Genomic DNA, 21621 nt, shown 5'->3' with positions numbered 1-21621 from the left:
GTGGGTGTTTTCATACATATTCATATGACACGTGCATGGATGAACAAGCACTGTACTTTTCCACTACCATTCGGTTACTTTTAGCCTGAGTGGAGCATTATAACAACTAGTCACATAAAACCATCTCCTTTAACCATCAACTTTATCTAGAGGTCCTTCTATAACAATTAGGCATTTCTCTATGATACTCTATTCCATTCCACTAAAAGCAATGCATGTGGGATGTACAGGCTGATGAAGGTCTAAGGACAGAAAGCTTGCAAGTCAAGCTTCTTTGCACAAAAATAGACCTGAAGTGTGCGGATTGTCTTCTTTGTATACAGAAATGCACCTTCTAAACAGATGAGCGGTGGTATATCACAACTTAAATGACCAAAGTATAGAAAGTTTTGCAGCTAAAATGTCTCACTGGAAATTCAGAATGGCGGATATGGAGGAGATTCACCTTTTCATGTAAGAAAGAAGTGTCATTTCCAAGTCATAATGAATACTTAGAATTTGATGGTTGTGGTAAGTTTTCGTGAAAAATGTTACTTTTAGTGAATGAGCAGCATGAATCCTGGATATAAACTACACAAATGTTTAATACTGTACATTTAAAGTTAATGATTTAAAATCGCATACCTTATAAAACATTTATTTATCAATCCACAAACATTTACTGCATGGCGAGCTAGAGAGAAAAAACATGACTACTCATGACTATGTGAACATCTGAGTAACTTTTTTTTGGTCTTCACCATCTTACATTTGACACAATAGGTCAAACTCAACTAGTAGGCCTACCTCCCGTCCTTTTCTATTTTTGCGGCCTCTTGTTTCGGTGTTGCTCCGTGGAAGAAAAATAATCAGCCTAGGCAGAGCAATTTTTTTGGGTGGCTTTCCCCCAATCAACATCCAAATTGCGAATGAGAGAATTACATTTGAATTGTAAATTTTGCTAGATACCAGATGAATCTCTGGCCATTAGACTAGATGAGATGATTGTCCCTCAGCCTCATTATTGCTACATAATTTGGCCCTTGGGGGAAAATAATTGTAGACCACTATAATAACATTAGGGAGCTCTGAGTTGGCCACTAGGTGGCAGAGTGGAGTATCTGGTAGTTCAGGCCTGTTATTGCAGCTACCAGGACACAGGAAGAGCTCCCTGTACCAAGCCTTCATGCATTAAGAGAAGAGTATGCACGCACACGCATGTGCGCATGCGCACACACACACACACACACACACACACACACACACACACACACACACACACACACACACACACACACACACACACACACACACACACACACACACACACACACACACACACACACACACACATCCAGGATGTAAAGTTGTGCTTCTGACTAACACACAAAGCGTGTGCGAGTTCCCTTTCAGGAAGTGAGGACAAAGATAGGTAGCCGTAAAGTAAACACTGACCAACACCTCAAAATGTGCCTCCTAACTTTGTTAGCCCGCACATTTTCAATGAGGCCTTTAATTAAACTAAATAATGATGTGTACCATCACAGCATAAGGCTGAAGCACATAAATAAATAACTAGTACTGTATTGGAAAAAAATACAGGGTAGGCTACTTGGAAATATTAGTGTTTCTTTAGAAACACGATGACATAAAAGGGGACTTTCCAAACACACTTAGAACCTACACGATGATGCACTTCTATATTCACATTTTCACACCTTCCTCTTTCCCCTCTCTCCCTTCTCCAGCCACCCAGATCACCCACAAAAGCAGAAGTGTACAAGGAAGTCATAATTAGGTCTGAGGTGCACCCACACACCCACAAACACAAACTGTACACACGCTCTGCACGCACGCACGCACACACACACGCACACAATTTATCACCATAAAAAGGCTCGGAGTTCAAATGTAAACGTGACATTTCAGCCTTTTTTAATGTTCAGGACTTCACAAACCAACAAACCATACTGCTGAGTGCTTGTTATATAGCACTAATGATGAAAGCAAGTCAAATTCTAAAAAAATGACCACAATGTGAAAAAAATACTACCAACATAAATACTATCATTTGTAACACATGAGTAATTACTAATAAAAAAAGCTTGTCAGTTACGTACAGTACACACGCTACACACAAGTGTACAAAAACACATTGTATCTGCATACAGATTTACAGCACAGCTACAGAGTACAAAGCAGGTTTTAGTATACCGATGCCCCCTTTTGCCTAATATTCCCAAGCTCTGTTTTCTCATGCTCAATCTTTTATGTCAATTAGCATAGAACAGAAAAAAATATATACATGAAATAGCACAACAAAAAAGTAGCAAATAGATAATGAACAGAGATGCACCAGATCCTGATTTTTAAGGTCCTGCCGGATACCAGATTCATTGCTTCAAGGTCCTGCCGGATCAGAAACCAGACCGCATCATACGCCAATCATCATCTGGTACATTATAATACAGCCAATAACTTCTACCACTATTTTATATATTAATAATAATAATTTTATATTATTTATTTATAAGACTATTTTTATGCATGTATGTATTTATTCATTTAAGTAACTTCTTCATGTATTCACAAAAATCTTACCGAAGAATATATCCCAGAACTGGAAAAATATCGCGCTCAGACAGGCCTATTTGACCAGTATAACTTAAAGTTCATAGTAAGACCAAAGTTAGGCTGTGATAATGACATGGACTAGTGCAGAATGCATAATATTCTAATCTCTACGGCACATAGTGGGATAGACTGAGGATAATCATACACCCTTTCCTGTTGATAGGTTAGTGTATGCTATGCTTTTTCAAAAATTCAAAAGACCCTAAATCCTTGCGATTGCTGACTTCAGTACTGGCGTGATTTACTCCTTAAAGTTCTGGCCACTAGTTTCCCCCGCACTTGCGGGCAGCCCCCACCCATGCACTTCACTGATGTGTCTGTCAGAAACTGAACGAGGCTGAGAGCTGAGAGGCGCCGTTGAAGACTGCAGAATCAGCATTACTACCATCACCATCTGATAGACATCAGTAATGTGTGCTGTGTCAGAATTCACACATAATGGAGGAGATGCTTCGCAGCACTTGCTGCTGCCAATAACCCAACGGACAGACCTGCATCCCTGCATATTTCGGGTTGACAGGCTACATTATTCATTCCGTCAAACACTTGTCTCAAATGGTAAAATATGTTACTCCTTTTAAATGCGTAGCCTACGTCTATTTTACTTAGACCTACTGCCTCTCCGCCTGCAACGACGGCTTGCAAAGGGTTTTGTATACGATCGATTAAAAAAAAACACACACTTTCACGCCACGCAGCGATTGAGGTTGTCTGCCTGAAAGGTCAAGGCCACGTAAAAACTTAACAAAACAGGCGAAAAGGACAAACATGCAGTCAGTAGGCTACTTCCACTCTACACTACTTAAACTCACTGCTTCCATTTTAGAAGATGAATGCAAAGCACATTGACGATTACACATGCGGTAGGATTCAGTCCGGTTGGCGCGCTCTGTCTGACCGGAAGCGAATCCCGTCAAAAAGGCTAATATCCGGCCGGATCCGGTGCATCTCTAGTATGAAAGTATGAAAGGAACCTTAAAAAGGTCCACACACACACACACACACACACACACACACACACACACACACACACACACACACACACACACACACACACACACACACACACACTTTTTGAAACCCATTTCACTCCTACTATTTCCAGCAAATGATTAACCCATTATTTATTAAACCTTCTAAAACGGCTCCTTCATTACTTGGCAGTAGGCCTAACATTTTAATTTTTATACTAATGTGTTAATATTTAACAACCACATCCAGAGCAGACAGCAAGCATTATAGACAGACAGACAGGTAGTAAAGAGATAGCGTGAGAGAGAGCGAGACATGTAGAGACTAGCAGGCAGAGATATGGTTGTAGCTACAGTGGATTTGATAGCAAACACCGGCTAAAAAGTGCTCCAAAAACAAGTTTTATACAGAGCGGTTATCACAACATGTTCCTCAGAATTCAGCTGAAATTGCACTTATGGCAAATAGCAATACATTTTAGCAACACATTAAGTCTTTCCAGTTCGGTGTGTGTGTGTGTGTGTACGTGTGTGTGTATGTGTGTCTGTGTGGTGTCCTACATCCTTCCATCTGTTTTCCATATGTACGTTTTCCAGAGGAATGACTACCCTGCCTCTTGCCAGCTGAATGCAATTCCACCTTGTTGGAGTTCAGTCGGACGCCATGTGTAGATGTGCCGAACTGTTTTTGCGGGTTTTGAGTGTTTTTGCTGAAAACACTCAACTACATCCTAATGACATTTCTATGACAATGCAGAAAGTGTCATTAGTTACAGATTGACTAGACTAGATAAGACCTGGTCATTATAATTTTGGTGAAAATTGTAACAGAGGTTCTATGGTAAGGGGTTAAGTTTCTCTGAGCACTACACCTTACTCAATCATTCAACAATGAAAAATCAATAGTGCAGAACTCTATTGAAAAAATAGCATAAACAAACAAGGACAGAAGACTTTTTGATGTGAAAGGCAGGCATCTCAACACACTACTCGAACCCAGTTTAGGGCCCTACCCCATTTCTGTCTCCGTTCTGTGGCGGATGTTATGCGAGTGAATATATTGTGTTGTAGAAGACACAACTTCACTTGACTTTCGGAAATAAAATATATTTAATGTTGCTCCTATATGACTACTGCTGCACTTAAAATAATTGAAAATGGTAAATCAGAAACACTGTGTAAAAAGCTACGACACTAAAAGTGGACTGGTCTCCGTTCATACTGACAGCTGGTTGGATAAAATGTATGGCTGAACATTTTTTACGCACTGAAATAAGGGCTTGCAACTCTGGTTGAATGTCATGATGGCACTGGTCACATGACAAAGCCCAGACATAAGGTCGACACGTATTCGAATAAACTAAACATTGATGCGTAGAAAAAGAGAACTCACTCACTGCAAATGTCATCATGTATGGGGATCGTAAGGCATGACGTTAAGGTAGAGGGACAGGGCAGCTAAACTAAACTACATGAAACGGTACAGTGTTTTGCGTTTATTGCCAAAAAATATACATATTTCCCCATTCACTGAAAATATACTCCGTAAATTAGCTTGTAGCATGTACAGGCCTTACAAGAAAAGGTTTTGCTGCCAAAAATGCCTGGGGATTGTAACTCATTCATAGAGAGGATCCATCCACCCCATCACATTTGAAAAGTTCAACCATAATTGTTAATTAATATGAATGTAAAAGATGAGAAAGCTGACATTTTGGAGTGAGCAGCATCAGTTCTGGAAATAAACTAAAAATATAAACACTGGACCGTGAAGAGATAACATTTTAGCCGTTTTCACACCAAAATTTCTGTGAAGTTTCACATTCATCTAAGTCTGCGAGCTGCTTACCTCTTAAGCCCTATTTTTAAAGTTCATACATCTTTGTACAGTACTCGCATTAAAAAAATAAAAGTATTTTCAAATAAAACATTTTTTAAACGGAAAAGAAAGTTTGGAAAACTTGAACAATTTGTAAACACACATTAAATGTACATTTACCTACTGTATGGTAATCCCTTGCACTTTTTTCTGCTGACCAGTAACTCTATGGACATAATGTCCATGGTGGTGTGCATTGGAGACCATCTTCCGCTTCTTGATGTATTTGCTCTCTGTGGGGGGAAGACATAGCAAATAAAGTATCTCAGTTGGTTTGCAAAAAATCAGGAGAAGAACTTTGAACACATCAAATCATCCGAACCACATCTAATCTGTAGAAAAAAATGTCAAACATGGTTTATAGAAAATTAACAAATACAATAAAATTGTACAATAATCTTAAAACACATCAAATGTGTATTCGTACCATTTAAAGCCAATCTTGGAAACTCCCATTGTCTTTGTCACAAAGCACTCCACAGCATACAGTGCTCACTGTATACAATGAAAATGCATTTTCTGCCTAACCCGTACAAAGGGGCAGCCCGAAACAGCGTCCCAAGGCAGCAGTGCACTAGGGTGGCACCATGCTCAGGGTACCTCAGTCATGGACAAGGATGGGGGAGGACATTGGTAAATGAATCCCCCCACCAAACTGGTAGGTCTACAATTGAACCGGCAACCTTTGGGCTACAAGCCTGACACCTTATCCTATGACTGTCATCTAATCTAAATAAAAGACTTTTCTTGTAGGTGTTGCCTTAGCAGTTATTATACATGCACAAGTGTAATTATTATTCCTAGTTTTTATTGCACTGACTGTTTTTTTTCACTAAACAGTACATTGCCTCTTGCACCACTGTGTGTGTGTGTGTGTGTGTGTGTGTGTGTGTGTGTGTGTGTGTGTGTGTGTGTGTGTGTGTGAGTGATTGTTAAAGCTAGATTTATGCTTCGCACGCATAGAATCTGCGTCCGTCCGTTTTCTGTCTATGCGAGTCCACGCCCCCCTCTCAGAGGCTCTGCGCCCGTCGTCGAGCGCCTCGAAAAAATTCTAACTATCCGTCGGACGGACGCGGAGTACGCAGACAAAAAGGCACTATGATTGGTCGTCTCGCTACTTCCTTGTTCTGTTCTTGTGGCAGCGCAATGCCAGTAGTTTGCGAGAGCAGAGCTGTATTCTGTTAAAAACTTTATTAATGCCTTGTGTGTAAATGTGTGTAAATACACGAAGCTACAAGCTAAGTAACAAACAATGCATCAGTTGAACACTCGTGGCACAATGCCTGCGGTTTTACTACCGTTCCTCCACCGAATGTAAACACACATCGGCAGAATCAACTGTCTTTACATGCTTGCATTTTCTGCTCGTGAAAACAGACTGGGTATGTCAAATAATGATACCAGTGCATTGCCTTTGCAATTTGTGTGAAAATACCTAGCTAACCGGGATAGAAAGCAACATTGCTTAATAATGACCGCAGTGCTTACAATGTAGTGAAAGTAGCCTAATCGCGCAATTTCAAATGTGGCTCGCCACGAGACCTCGGACCTCGCAGAACTCGCAGATGCATGAATACAATTTTGGTTCGTGGCCACTCCCACGCGAGTTTTGACGAGCGCAGTTGCAGAAGTCTAATCTGACCTTAAGTGTGGGGTTTGGGGTGGTGGTGGCTGTGAGGGAGAGTGTGTGTGTGTGTGGGGGGGGGGGGTTGCGCACAGTGGGCAACATGTGGATTCTCTGCTCTTCAATTGATACTTGACCCTGGATCTCTTCCTTGGACTATGCATAGTGACTTGACACTTTGGACACTTTTCTAGTTTTTGATCGTTTGTGTGTGTGTGTGTGTGTGTGTGTGTGTGTGTGTGTGTGTGTGTGTGTGTGTGTGTGTGTGTGTGTGTGTGTGTGTGTGTGTGTGTGCGTGTGTAAGTGGGACAGGGAGATCTGTCCCTGTGAATATATGTACTGTATGGTGAATATACTTATATTTCCCTCGGGATCAATAAATGATACTCTACTCTACTAAGTTACAGAATATACAAATGAACTTACCTAAAACATGTCATCAAGTCATTGTCTCCCGCTCTGCGGTAAGATGGAGACAAACAAAAAAAATGAACAAAATGGTTACACTAAAATGTTCTAAACAAGAGGGTACGGTACGCAAAGTGGAACCCAACCACTGAGTCCCCTCACATTTCTCACCACACAAGTGCTCATAATCTGCTGAGAGCACAACCACAATTGCACAGCAGATGGAACCTCGGCAGAAATATAATGTTTCAAAATGGTCACAGGTCCATTGACTTGCAACAAGCTAATAAGACATTTCTGAAATAAAAGTAAGCTAGTGGCCAATCAGGTCATTTGGCAGCTGCCCTTACAAACAGAAAAGTACAAAGATGTAATACAGTATGTGACCGATGGAAAATGTAACCGTTTCATCAGCAGACACAGAGAGTATGTTCTCAGCAACATACCTTTATTTTTGTCAGCTCCAGAACGTTCTTCATTCTTATCTGCAAGATGGAAAAGGTGTTATGATTCTGTATTATATCAAAGCATAGGGACCAAATTCAAATAGTCTTGACATGTGTGGGTATGTACTGCATTTATTATATGTTTGGTCTCTTCACAGAAAACTTTGGATAACCATTTGTCTGGATAACCAAGTGTTAATGAGCAAGGTCTACAAAGACATTGTGCTACTGTCATTTTTTCTTTGCACTTTTCCAACTGACGGCCTTCAAACAGACCTGCAGTATGTACTTCCATAACCATGTTTAGGGTTAGAGATATGCACCAAAAGAAGGCCATAAGGGCCGAAAAGCATTGTACCCAGGGCTTGACACTGGCACCTGCCAACCGACCAAATGCTGGTAAAACTTGGCTGTGGCTGGTAACAATTTCAGTGTCACTAGCCAATTTGGCAGGTAGCTTATTCTATGGCATGACATATCAGAATAGCCCGCGATATACTGCACTTTGCCCCCTGTAAATCAATTTTGTATCAATTGTTTGTAGAAGTTTGAGAAAACGCTCAGTTACTCAGTTTCTATTTGTATGATTTATTTCCATGTAGAAAGCTGTGCACTCATCTTCTTGCTTTAGCAACTCATCTTCTGAAGTTAGAAAGCGTCATGATGAATAAAAAAAGAAACAATATCAAAAAATAATGGCCAGCAAGCGAAAAAGTTAATGTCTAGCCCTGATTGTACCCAAATAAAAAGTAGAAAATTGCAACCTTGAATGCCTTGGATTTTCTCTACCCTGAACAAGTTAGAGTGCCCCTAGAGCAGTGTTTCTCAACAGGGGTGCCGTGGCACCCTTGGGTGCCGCACACCACCCTCAGGGGTGCCGTGGAAAACTGTATGTGAAATTCACCTAAATATATAAATAAATGATGCAATATAATACATTTTGTCTAAATTAATAAATTAATGCTTAGTCAGTTGAATCTTCCATTTACCATTTACACACAACAAAGTAAATTTAGGTCGCCCCAGTATGGCCTTACACATAGCCTGTCTGAGATCGAGCTGCAGCTTCGAACGTCTCCAAATGTGTTACTTTACTAAGCTTGTCTGGTATCGGATGAAATGCCATGTTAAGGCTTGTTGGTTTGGGGTGCCTCAAGATTTTCCATGAATTGAAAGGGTGCATTGCCTAAAAAAAGGTTGAGAAACACTGCTCTAGACTGATGAGCATCAAGGGAAAAAATTGAAGACCCAGAAGCACTCAGATTTCCTGTTTGTTGAGACTTCAATAATCATGTTTACAGGGGCACTTTTAATCCAATTATATAAGTCCAAGTATGAACAAATAAAAGAGGCATCATATAAAGTCAAGTGGTGTCTTTAAATATTAACTTCTTGAATATTTAAAATGATAATATTACTCATATAAACTGATTAAACAAGGACACAAGGCCCATGTCAACAGCTCATTTAAGCCACTTTTAATCGATTAATAGATATAAAGGAAAAGTGTGCATGTAAACGAGGCTATAAAACACAAACATATCAGTAACGGAGCTTTTAAAGAAGAACCATACTGTCAAACACAAACATATTAGTAAAGAAGCTTTTTAAAGCTTAAAGCTTATCACCTTTAAAGATGAACCATGCGGTCACTGCAATTCCAATCAGTGCGATCATCCCCAGGACACCTCCAATGATTGGCCCAGGAGGAGGTGGAGGAGTGCCTGCAATGTAACAATGTATTTACACCAATGCTCAGCAACAACGATGACATGTGACATTCTAACACGCATGACCTCTGGTCTGCAGAAGTGCTTTCAGTACGAGAACATCAGTGAAACAAAGTAAAATGGAAAAAAAGGGAAAATACAGGTACTGAGTCTTACCGAACTGGCATCTGGGAGACTACACACCCAATCCCCAATAAAAAACAGTGTCTTGTAATAATGATGGATTGGTGCTGACCCATGGATACATACGCCCCATTCAAATGATGAGCTTTACATGACATAGTTGACGTGACATGAGTAAACGAACATGACATAGCAGAGTAACATACAGGTAACATCTGAGGATCATAATCTACATGCTGTAGAGATATTTGCTGAATCCTGAGGCTTTAATTTACTTTGTGGATTGATCTGATAGACAAGACCAGACAACCGCATTTAGAAGAAAAAACAGGCAGCAACAGTGATGGGCAAAAGGCATTCCGTAGTTACAATGCCAGTGCCACATATTCCAAATGACCTTGTTTTACCTGTCCAATTCAATCAGGACATTATTCAACAAGCCAATCACCTGGCTGAATTGGACAGGTAAAACCAACTCATATGTGGAGCTAGATTATAACTAATGAATCCATTTTGCCCATCACTGATCAGTAATCACCTTTCTAACTGGTGTCTGTCACATAGTTATAAGCATTTTGATTTTTAAATCTTCCCCTGCACTTGTCAGTTCACATTTTTGGTCAGTCCCCTCACCTTCACAGATGCTTCCTGCGATTACTGACTTTGCCTTCTCGCTCACAGGATTTTTTGCGATGCAAGTGTAAGAACTTGCAAAGTCAGTTGCCGCGACACTCTGCATCGGTCCGTTCATGGCGATTACGTTACTTCCAGTCCATGTGTATGTGACGCTTTGTTGGGGCTCAGCTGCACAGGAAAGCATGCAGTGGTCTCCCGCACTGTCAATCTTGGATATTTCCACACTGCTCACTTTCTCTGAAAAATGGAAGGCAGACATAACTCAGTAGACTGAAAGGGTAATATCACAAATATACTTAATTGCAGAACATCCCCTTTTGGACCAAAAAACATTTTCTCGACACCCCCCCGACCAACGTTGATTTTTCATCAGTAGGCCTAGTTTGTCTGCTAATATTGCTTGAATTCACAGGATATGCAAATCCGTCCATTAATCACACAGGTGAATACTGTTAGGGTTAGGGTTAGCTAACTAATTAATGGATTTTTTATCTGTTCACCGAGGTGGATTTCTTGTTTTTATGGAAAAATCTGTCCATCCACTACCCCCTGCAGTACTTCTGCGACCCTCCTAGGGGTCCCGCCCACAGTTTGGGAACCATTGATTTCAGACATGATGTGTACGTAAATAGACTGCATAGCCTGTTTGGTTTACATTCAAGTCCTGGGCTATCTCAGACAAAGCTCAAAAAAGGTCAGACGAAGGTAGGCCTAATATGTGCACAAGAAGTTTGACCTGATTAAGGACTACACTTGAAAGCATCCCAAGTGAAAACAGGCAAAAAAATAGAGACCCGTAAAAAGAAAGAAAAGAAAAAGTGAATGATTCTAATTGCGAGAGTGGAAGAATAATCAAAAGACAGAGGTCACTCACTGCCTGTCATTAAAGTGTGTGGGACATAAACAAATGCAGTGTCAATTCGACAATTGGGGTGTGTTTGGTCCCAGAGTAGCCTAGATATACTCTCTGATTTTTTTTCTTGTGTAAAGCCATGATGAAAGGGGAGAAGGTAGGGTAAAATAAACTAAACAACATTAAAGACACAGTGTGAGATATTTGTGGTTCATATCACCAAAAGGTATAGCCATAATAGGCCTATTAGGCCTACTGCTCCATTCACTAGATGAAATGCCAAGAAGAAGAAGAAGAAGAAGAAGAAGAAGAAGAAGAAGAAGAAGAAGAAGAAGAAGAAGAAGAAGACTCACCAAGTACTTTGAGTGAATATTTCGCGCTATCTAGACCGTTGTTGACTTCCAGTGTAAATTCTCCGTTGTCATCAGTGGTCAACTTCTGTATTGTGAGGCTGCCAGAAGTCACGTCTAAGGTTGCTCGCCCATTAAAAGCGTAATATTTTGGTTGGTCAATGCCGAAGTCTGGGTCATATTCAGCAGCCTTGTTGCCATTCCACTTCCACAGAACTTGTGCAGGCTTCACACTCGGAACATTTGAAGGAGAAAATGTGACCTCTTCATCGACTGCCTTATTCACGACTCCAGCTAAATTGAAACATAGCACATGAACAAACAGCTCATTTTCAGCCGAAACAGATACACAAGCAAAATGACACTGCTTGCTAGCTCAGCACACAAATAGGCATGGACAGTGTGATTCGATTTATGTAGGGCAGACATATTTTACTTACAGGAACAAAGTGGAGCTACCAGAAGGAGATACAACCAAATAAACTGCTTCATTTCGGGATAAAGTCCTTTTTAGAACTATACCAGCTTCTGTCTTCTAGCTTCAGAAACTACAAGGCTGTTCCGCCCTGTTCCTGGAACACTTTCGAAAGTGAAAGATGCGTAAAAAAGGACCCCATTCTCGCGATATAACGCGTGACTTCACGGATTTCCTAGTTCTAGTCTTATTTTCTGATCTTATAAAGTGTAATATTGTTGTAATTGAGCCATACATATCTACAATAATAGCCATGTGTAGGTCTGCTGCGCAGTGTTGTGCGTACTGCACAGTGTTTTTAACCACCATACCATACGATACTTTGAAAATGTTATTACAAGCAAACACGCAGGCTGCAAAAATGACATCGAACCTCTGTTTATTCCAAGTTGATGTGTGCTGGTTTTGAATGCTCAATGTAAAAGGTTTTCAAAAACCATGACCATGATAATGCCAATGATGTAGCCAAGGTATGGGGCCGACAGGCCAATGCCCGCTATTTGTAGCCTATAATTCAACATACAAGTGTTCAACATACAAGTGTCCTCTATGTAGGCTACAGTAGTGATTTTCAACCTTTGGGGCGGGGCCAAGTAGTGGGCCTTGAAATATATATATATATTTTACAAATTATAATCATATTTTGGTGTGTGTTGCTATTGATTTATTGTTGTATTCTTTATCGGGTCAGAAGTGGGCCCTGAACATTTCGAGTTGGCCCCACGTTGCAAAAGGTTGGGAACCCCTGGGCGACAGTATCAGAGCCGTATATTAGAGGCACTGTACAGTATCGGCTGAGGCGCCACCTAGTGGTTCCTTTTGACTTTGCAAACAGACGAATGCAACAGTGGTTTTCAATTGAGGTGGGACCGGGGACGGGGCAAAGGAGTGCTAGGGGGTCCGTGGCAAGTTGAATAATAATAATTATATATATAGGCCTACTATTAGGCCTACTGCTCCACTAGATGAAATGCCAAGACTAGCTTGACAATTAGGGTTTAGCAAAGCTAGCCAAATGGCGTTCGGCATCTTTTCACTGGAATGATAATAATAATAATAATAATAATAATAATAATAATAATAATAATAATAATAATAATAATAATAAGAAGAAGAAGAAGAAGAAGAAGAAGAAGAAGAAGAAGAAGAAGAATATATATATATATATATATATATATATATATATATATATATATATATATATATATATATATATGAAAACAAAATAAATCATTGATTAATTTATTTACACCAAAATAAATAAATCGAAGCTGAAGAATATCTAATATATATATGGTAAACCCGGCCAAGAGTTCTGTAAGGTTCTCTTCTGAGCTCAGGCGACATTGGAGAAAGTGTCTTTATGTTTGATGGCTGTAGGCCTATCTTGTGTTTTTCATTTATTTTATCCTTGACTGTCTCTTATTTAATCTATGTAATCTGTATATGTATGATATGGACCATTGTGTCTGTCACAAATAAAGAATGAATGAATATAATCACTTGTTAAGAACTGTATTATAATAATCTATTGCATCTCTGAACATTGTTGCTATTATTGCTATTTTATAGGCCTATATCCGAATGGCGTCCTGACACACAGACATTGACTATGATTGTGAAAGGGTGTACACAGAAAACATAGTGTGTCACGACCAATGTAAGGGGGGCCTTAACTGGAATCTACAGGTAAATGGGGGGCCTTAATGGTAAGGTTTGGGAACCCCTGCTGTAACACACGCAACAAATGAGATTATCATCATGGAAATACATGCACTGGCCTCATTGCTGACAGTGCTTGTGAACCATCTTATAGGAGTGACTGATATCCAGTCTTACACCATTACAACCCACACCATAAAGGACAGAGACATCCATACAAAACAGCTGTGAAGAAAGGAATATGAGTATTTTATTAGAATACAAGATCCAAGGGGAATTAATATACTTAAATGTAAAAAATAAGCAACATGCTAAGAACAAGGCCAGAGGGACAAAGACAGAAATAAGACTAGCCCAGTTTATATCATGACTGTGTCTTTCCTTTCCTTTTCTTTTTTTAAAGAACCTTGGAACCTTACTTTAATTTAAGGTTTAAAATGTAGGCATACCTTCAAATACTTCCGAAATATGCCTACTATCAATCGCCACCTGGAGGCATTTATTCTGGTTGAATTTCTGCTGTGTTCTGTGGTGCCTATAGGCTACAACTGCAAACTGTGTTGTTCCGGGAATGAAAATAACACAGGGATGGTTGTAACACCACCCATTTCACTGAATAAGGTACAAGTTTTGTTACACTTTAGATGCCATGAGATTTACTTTATGATCTCTCGTGGAAATGTTCAAGTAGCAAAAATGATTTCAGAACTAGAGAGTAGCTGTTGGCTGTGACATGTTGGAAACTAGAAGGAAAAAATATTTCTGAGTTAAAAAAGTAAAAATTGTATTTCTTTTTAATTTTCATCTACTGCTTTTACTATTATATTATTGATCATGTTGTATGAGTTATATCAGCTAATACCACAGTTCCTCTAGAAAATGATGGTTGCTGTGCCCCTTGTTAATCTCTGAGCTCCCTGTCAGTACATGTAGTTAAGCCATGGATGACAGTGGTGGGGTAGGTTGTAACACCCCCCCCCCCCCCCATAACAACCAAATAGGCCAAAAACTTATTAGCTTTGCATATCGGCCTACTGTTAAACAAGTACAAATGTTGTGTTTCAAATCTTGTATAATATCAATATGCTGTTAATTGTCATTGTGAGGAATGAATGTGATAGCCTACAATGATGGTGAATCTATTTTTAAAACTTAATGCAGAAATTGCTAATTGAGTTACATTGTTATGATGTTACAACCTACCCCTATAGATGTTTCAACCTACTCTGGTAGGAAGGGTGTAACAAAGCTCTGTATTTAACATGATCTGACAAGTTGTGATATAATTGAGGACATTTGAGTAGTTGTCATTTGTAGACAGGTGTAGTGCTGTGCCAAAAGTCTTATATCTGTAGCTTTTAAATAGGCCAAATGGAGATTGGGGTTGCTTTCCAACAAGTGTTACTTTCATACCCGGTCTCCCCTATAGCATACCTGTAGGAGTTGAAAACTGCTCACCTACCACTGTTGCACCACTGATGTTTGAACCAAGACTGCTTTTCATCTCATCTTTACAAACCATTACTGGATCATGTTTGGGCAAATATGCACGGCTAAGGTTAGATCACATTTTCTTAGTTTAGTTTTTGTTAAACATTTGGGGCCACTGGACAGTTCTAATGGCAGTCCAACAATCATCACGACCACTCACAAGCTTAAGAGTGAGGGTAGACTGAGAGAAAAAGAAATACAAATACAATTGAAAGTATTGTAGCCATTCACCTGTTCTATTATTGCTTAATTACAATAGCATCAACAAGATCTGAAGGGGAAATAAGTTCTAACTATTTAATTAATTATGGACATAAAAGATTTTCAAAGAAGTTTCAGCAAGACACAATGGGACTTATTAATGACAGCTCAGTCAATTTATTACCCAAACGCAACGCATAGACAATGAGATAGAGACGAACGTTGACACTGTTACTAAGTGCAATATAAGCCTTGGAAAAGCAATACAGTGAGTGTGCACAGGGTCCGAATTGGATGTAGTCTGGGCCTACACGTGAGGCCAACTCATTCCTTCACCGGAAAGTCCAATTTCTCGAACTCTGAGAAGCGAAGAGGGAGGTACTGGGCAATCTCGTTCGGGTCAGTATACAGAGGAGGCGGAACGTGCTTTAGTTCAGATATTTTGCTTTCCCGTGCACTGAACTCCCTCAACATGAAATCACTGCCTGCTTCGTGATAGAGCCTGGTGTCGTGAATGCGAATGAGCACACCGTCGACACGCAGGAAAAACCGTAGCAACAGGAAAAAGCTGGTTGGCATCACTCTGATCTTCACGCTGATCATTGACACGCCATGGTCGTGGAGCTCATCTTCGAATAGGAGCACGTCCTCGAAGAACACGATCTGCTCCCGCGCCTTCAGTTTCTCCAAATCTATGCGCTCGGTTGTTGGCGAAGGGGTCATGCTCACATTTTCTCCTAACAGTGTCCCTCTGTAGTCTGTGGTGTACGTCCAGTCGTAGCGTTTCACCACTTCCTTGGAGTGCTCGGAATCCGCCCTGCTCTCCTGCCACTCCTGGGCACAGGCAACTTTGACAGAGTCCTGCATGTTATTTACACGTTTGAGGGCATCCACGGCGTTGAACTCTATGCCAAAGCCATCTGAATGCTCAATGCGCAAGACGTTGTCCCCAAACAACATCTCTGGGAGTGCGGGCAGTTTCATCTCCTCAGCCAACCGCTCGATATCTTTTGATTTCATTATGTGAGTTTTTGCAGCAGTGATCTTCCACGGTCCGAACGAGAAATCTTGCTTGCTGCTTCGGAACCCTTGTGCCACGGCCATATCCAAAGTGAAATGGGACTATCCAGACTCAGCAAAATCTTGGTTGCAGACTTGAACAACTTATTGCTTAGGCATTCCTTATCAGATGTGTTCATAAACTATTAAATTATATTAATTCATTTGACAGAAGTTCTCTTGTGATCTAGCATAGCCTCCACCACCGATACATTTGTATAGGAACTTCGTCATACTACTTCCGTGTAGCCTACGTCCTTCTTCTTTGGTTCTCTTTCGAAAACTCTACCGCCACCCTCTGCGCAGGGTTATGACAGCAACAGACCTCAAAATGATTAAAAGCACAACTTTTAACCCTGGAAATAGGCTAATGGATGAATGACGCATTTACAGCCAGTTTACAGCCTGTTCTTTTGAATGATTTTACATGCTAAAAGAAAGAGTTGTCGTCTCCTCAAGTGTTTTATGCTATGTAAATAGAGTTGTGACCCATGGTAGAATATGGCTGCAGACAAAAGCAAAAATGCTTCATAATTATGTGTTTGTGGCGTCATCGTTTAAAGTAGGCTATATTTCTCTGTTACAATAGCATACATAGGCTACTGTGTAGTGTAGACCAGATTATCTTTCATTCGTCAGCCCGAATGATGCACTTTCCTGTCTTTACACCAGATGGTGTAAAAGAGCAACTTTTGTCTAATGTACCTCTCCACTATCTCTCTCTCTCACACGACACACAACCATACAAAAGGGATGAACTGAGAGGAATAAATGCATCCACACAGAGCAAGGGAGATATGTACATTCAAAACTTTATTTATGGAATACAGTGTAGAAAGCTTTTTTTCCTCAGTCAAAGCAAATGTATTGTTTCTTACACATACACGGAAAGTCACAGAGAGAAAGAAATAGGAAGAGAGAGAGAAACACCTGCTTTCTCCATCGGCTGCCTACCACACCAAACCCACTGCACAGAATGCCTCTTTCAGGTGCACAGCAAGCAAACCAACCAAGCCACACACACACACACGCACACACACACACACACACACACACACACACACACACACACACCCCTGCTGCATCCCTCCAGTGTCTGGCTACAGAGGATTCCGCTGAAAGGGAGCGTGCATGTACCCACCCCCCGACGCCCCCACCACATACCCCCGTTCCAATGCCTATGATGCCAGTCAGCATGCACCCCCATTCGTTTCTATGTCCTCTGAGGGATTGGACAACAGCGGTGCTGAGCTCTACATACCTATAAATCTATCTATCTACCTACACCAGACAGGTTTGTTCCCTAGTGTCCTTCACAGGGAGTGAGACTATCTATAAACATAAGAAGACTAAGGAGTGTGGGACAGGGCAGTCTATGGAGTAGGTTAAGAGGTTAGCGTAAATGGGCAAGGGTTCGCAGTACAATTTGCAGAGTTACCGTAATTCAACCCCTGTAGTCGGGCCAATTAAAAAGTCTGATACATTTGACTAAGTGGCGAGTCAGTACTGCAAAATGCACTGTGGCGAGGATGGAGTTACTGCATGAACACACCGAAGGCGACAAAAAGTCTCTTTGCTTTTTCAGACCAGCAGCGTCAAAACACAGCACAACATGGCAAAGTAGGACAGATAAGAAATGTGGGATGCAAGCATTCCGACATTCCGCTTGGCCGCATGTCTATCACCAAATCGTGTCAGCACATTACCATAAAGTTTGTTGGAGTTCAACTTCACTCTGTCACTTTCGTCACACATCATATATAAACATCTCCTGACAGACACCTAACAGGTTTTTTGTTGCTTGTCACCTGCCTCTCAATACAAAAGCCAATGACTTCCAGTGCGTTTGTCGGTTTTGGTGTGTTCGTACGGTTAGGCCTGAGGTGTGTTGGGTGGGGTGGGGTGAGAAGCTTTACTGAAGAATGCAAAAGTCGAGCGGCATCTCTGAGGAAAACTATAAAAACACATTCATTTGTTGTGTCTAGACAGCAGAGCATGACTTTCATTGTGGTCTGTTTATTATTTTTTTATTTGCTCGTCTTTATTTTTTGTCTTTCTCCTGTTGTTTTGACTGCGTTTCCCGCAGCAGTACAGTTATGACGCAAGCAACAGCACATTTTACAGTTGGTAAAGGAAAGGACAGGTGGGGTGAGAGTGCAGGTCGAGGTTTTGTTTTGTCTATTTAATTATTTGCGTATTTTGTTGTTGGGGTTTTGTTTTTGGTTGGGTTCTCAGAAGCTATCAGATGAGTGCAAGACCACAAGAAAGAGTGAGAGACACAGGTGTGTGTGTGTGTGTAGAGAGAGAGAGAGAGAGAGGAGGTACACTGTTGATAAGCACCAGGCCTCTCCCTTCTTTCATTCTCCATTTCTTCCATCTTTCCACTTGCCTATCTAACAGTCTCTTCCCTCAATTAACTGCAACATGCACAAGTGCCATGTCTGCAACTGTGCATTTTAAATGAAGGTTATGTTTCATGGCAGCTCAACAGCGATGATATTACATGATAGAAAGGGGGGACTTCTGTGCTTTTGTGGATTGCAGTAACAAATCAACGGAGAGACCGAGTGAAAATTCTATCAGACGCAATGGAATAGGATGAGAGACACTAACCTGACTGGAAAGAATACACACACACACAAACATGCGCACACACTCACACTCACGCAAACCGTACTTCCAAGCACAGACAATCGCACATACGCGCACACACACACACACACACACACATAGAGACGGACAGAAACAAACACCCCTAAACCCTCCCAAAACCCAAAACCTTGGGCCCTGTGTAACCATTAAAAAATACACATGAACACATGAAATGAGCAGGAATCAATTAAATACAGCCGCTTACGAAAGCCACTAACTTAATCTCTGAATAAATGCATAGGATGCAAACACAATAAATTGAAATGAATACCCAAAATGTACACAAATCGATTCAGCTAGCCTCCCCTGTTAAGAAAGAGGTATACAGTGAAGTAAAAAAAAGGAACAATAAAAGAAAAGACGAAAACAAAAAAATCAAAATCAGCTCAAGCACTGACCTAAAAAAAAATCTTTACATGATATCAAAGCAGATAGCCAATTTGAATTTCTCAGGGTTGTGTCCATTTTCATTCAGTCACATTTTTCACAAGAATATACTAGAAGATATACAACTCTGCTAAAATGACACGGTTTCTACGTGAGAAAGGACCCTTTCCGAACAGCCGATATATGTTTTTTCCATTTGTTTTTTTTTTTCAAATCTTATTTCGTTTATTTTATTTTTTTAGTCCACCATGCACTAAGTAAGTACAACTAGTTGTCCCGTTGACGTCAATACATTTACACGCAATAAAAAAAGAACCACAATTGACGTAAATTACCCACTCATTTCCCACCCCCCGATTTTTAGAGTTTTTTCCCCCTCCATTTTCTGAAAAAGGAACCAGACTTCTCAATAACCCTAAAGCAAGGATCTTAACTTATATGTGTGGAGCATAACATTATTACAACCAAATACAATCATCAACCACGTCTCAGTGTTAGTTCACCTTAGAAACACAGCACTGCTGTCATCAAAGTACATGGGAGGGGAGGGGGGGGGGGGGTGCATGGTGTGTGTGTTAGGGAAGGGAAGGGCGGGGGGGTGAAGATATATAGTAGAGGAGAGGCAACTAGACAGTAACCAGTCCTATAGGTGTACACTGGTGGAACTAGTGTTCACTTCAATGCTCACATTGTCACAGCCGACCCACTCTCACAGACCTAGGATCAGATCCAACTTCGCAGAGTCTGGTACAACACCAGCAAGTTGAATGTCAATGGTTATAGTAGGTTCTGATTCTAGAACATCTTAATTGTTCCCTCTGCCTTGACAGAGAGACAGCCACACTTTGGGCCAGCACACGAGGAGTGAGCCAAATGATGTGTCGTACGGCCACTGGCTTGGCATTTTGATAAACAGTAATAAACAGTGTTACCAATCTCAATCATGAACAACCATATGCTTATGTTTTGGGGGGTAAATGCCACAGGGCAGGCTGTGTCAAGTCAGGGAAATGGGTCCTTCCTACACTGTCCAGAGCTAGAGAGGGGTGATGGGGTAAGGGAGGGGGGTGTTGTGGATGTAGGGTTGAGGGGAGAATAAAGAGGGAACGGAGTTTGGGGAGGGGGGGGTGGGGGGGGGGGGGGGGGGGGGGGGGGGGGGGGGGGGGGGGTGGGGGGGGGTGGTCATGGCTGCTGGAGTTATGAAGGGGGAGGGAGAAGGTGGTTTAGAGAGGAGTGTCCCCCCCTTGGAGAGCCCCCTTTAATTCTGCATCTGCTCGAAGAACTTGTAGGTGGGGTTCTCATAGCCGTTCTGCTGCATCTTGGTCAAGTGACGCTCCTCTGGGGTCACGGCAGCATCCACCTAGAGAGAGAGAGAGAGAGAGAGAGAGAGAGAGAGAGAGAGAGAGAGAGAGAGAGAGAAGGAGAGAGAGAGAGAGAAGGAGAGAGAGAGAGAGGAGAGAGGGACAGTTAGGAGTGAGACAACATATTCCCAGTTGGATGAGAAGCAACTTCAAATTCAGATGTCCACACACACACGCAGACACGCACGCACAGTCACACACTGAAAAAACTCGGCAGTCTTTCATACAAAATCACACAATGACAGTAGAAGCTATTCATTAACATGCACACTGTACTATATTCATATGCTCACATGTACACACACACACACACACGCACACACTCACACTAACCTCGATGACTCCGTGGTGAATGGAGGTGTACTGCTTCTTCCTCAGCATCACCAGGGTGATGACGATGATGGTTGCTATGACAACACCTCCCACCATCAGGCCGATGATGGCACCCTTGTTGGGTCCCACATCCTCAGCGAAGAACACCTGGACGCAGAGAACCCAGACAGGAACACATGGTGAGATCGGGAGGAGAGAGCGAGAGAGAGAGAGAGAGCGCGAGAGATAGAGAGAAAGAGAGAGATGAGATGAGATTTTAAAATGTTCTTTATTTACAATAAGGCTGTTATATAATTACTCCATGGCGACTACCCAGGGTCAAACAATTATGCAGTAATCAACAAATGGATTCATCTACAGAAGATGG

At 41.2% G+C, this 21621-nt stretch overlaps 3 protein-coding genes and 1 long non-coding RNA gene across 6 annotated transcripts in view; all 4 read right to left on the bottom strand.

The window, feature by feature from the left end:
• Window positions 1-1891: 1891 nt before the first annotated feature.
• LOC134463868 (uncharacterized) lies at window positions 1892-5692 on the bottom strand. Its single transcript, XR_010037817.1, has 2 exons — window positions 5584-5692; window positions 1892-2388 (listed from the first exon to the last, which is right to left on the bottom strand). It is a non-coding gene; the product is annotated as an uncharacterized LOC134463868 (long non-coding RNA).
• Window positions 5693-7513: 1821 nt separating this feature from the next.
• On the bottom strand, window positions 7514-12226 carry LOC134463867 (SLAM family member 5-like). 2 transcript variants are annotated; one of them, XM_063217194.1, is made up of 6 exons: window positions 12074-12226; window positions 11637-11927; window positions 10428-10667; window positions 9570-9665; window positions 7942-7980; window positions 7514-7546 (listed from the first exon to the last, which is right to left on the bottom strand). In XM_063217194.1, exons 1-6 carry the CDS (start codon window positions 12123-12125, stop codon window positions 7527-7529), a joined length of 738 nt encoding a protein of 245 aa, XP_063073264.1. In that variant the 5' UTR covers window positions 12126-12226; the 3' UTR covers window positions 7514-7526. The 2 variants fall into 2 exon arrangements, with proteins under 2 accessions (XP_063073264.1, XP_063073263.1); XM_063217193.1 differs by having other exon boundaries at window positions 7514-7550; window positions 7943-7980.
• A 3387-nt stretch (window positions 12227-15613) lies between these two features.
• tiprl (TIP41, TOR signaling pathway regulator-like (S. cerevisiae)) lies at window positions 15614-16783 on the bottom strand. The gene has a single exon (XM_063217192.1). It carries the CDS (start codon window positions 16564-16566, stop codon window positions 15787-15789), a length of 780 nt encoding a protein of 259 aa, XP_063073262.1. The 5' UTR covers window positions 16567-16783; the 3' UTR covers window positions 15614-15786.
• Window positions 16784-20736: 3953 nt separating this feature from the next.
• The window catches only part of appa (amyloid beta (A4) precursor protein a), a 62497-nt gene continuing 61612 nt past the window's right edge, over window positions 20737-21621 (bottom strand). For both annotated transcript variants that reach the window (XM_063217190.1, XM_063217191.1), the window contains 2 exons: window positions 21255-21401; window positions 20737-20920 (listed from right to left, as the gene is read on the bottom strand). In XM_063217190.1, coding sequence (XP_063073260.1) covers window positions 20819-20920; window positions 21255-21401 — 249 coding nt within the window. In that variant the 3' untranslated portion in view covers window positions 20737-20818. The remainder of the gene's footprint in view (window positions 20921-21254; window positions 21402-21621) is intronic.

This window comes from Engraulis encrasicolus, chromosome 15 (genome assembly GCF_034702125.1).
Source record: "Engraulis encrasicolus isolate BLACKSEA-1 chromosome 15, IST_EnEncr_1.0, whole genome shotgun sequence".
Lineage (NCBI taxonomy): Eukaryota > Metazoa > Chordata > Actinopteri > Clupeiformes > Engraulidae > Engraulis > Engraulis encrasicolus.
This window is presented reverse-complemented; position numbering and strand designations above follow the sequence as displayed.

Coding starts and splice junctions, on each gene's coding strand:
- LOC134463867 (XM_063217193.1), bottom strand. CDS start 12,125: ATGAAGCAGTTTATTTGGTTGTATCTCCTTCTGGTAGCTCCACTTTGT. Junction 11,928..12,073: donor GGTAGCTCCACTTTGTTCCT/GTAAGTAAAATA, acceptor GTTTCAATTTAG/CTGGAGTCGTGAATAAGGCA. Junction 9,666..10,427: donor CGCAGGAAGCATCTGTGAAG/GTGAGGGGACTG, acceptor GTTACATTGCAG/GCACTCCTCCACCTCCTCCT.
- tiprl (XM_063217192.1), bottom strand. CDS start 16,566: ATGGCCGTGGCACAAGGGTTCCGAAGCAGCAAGCAAGATTTCTCGTTC.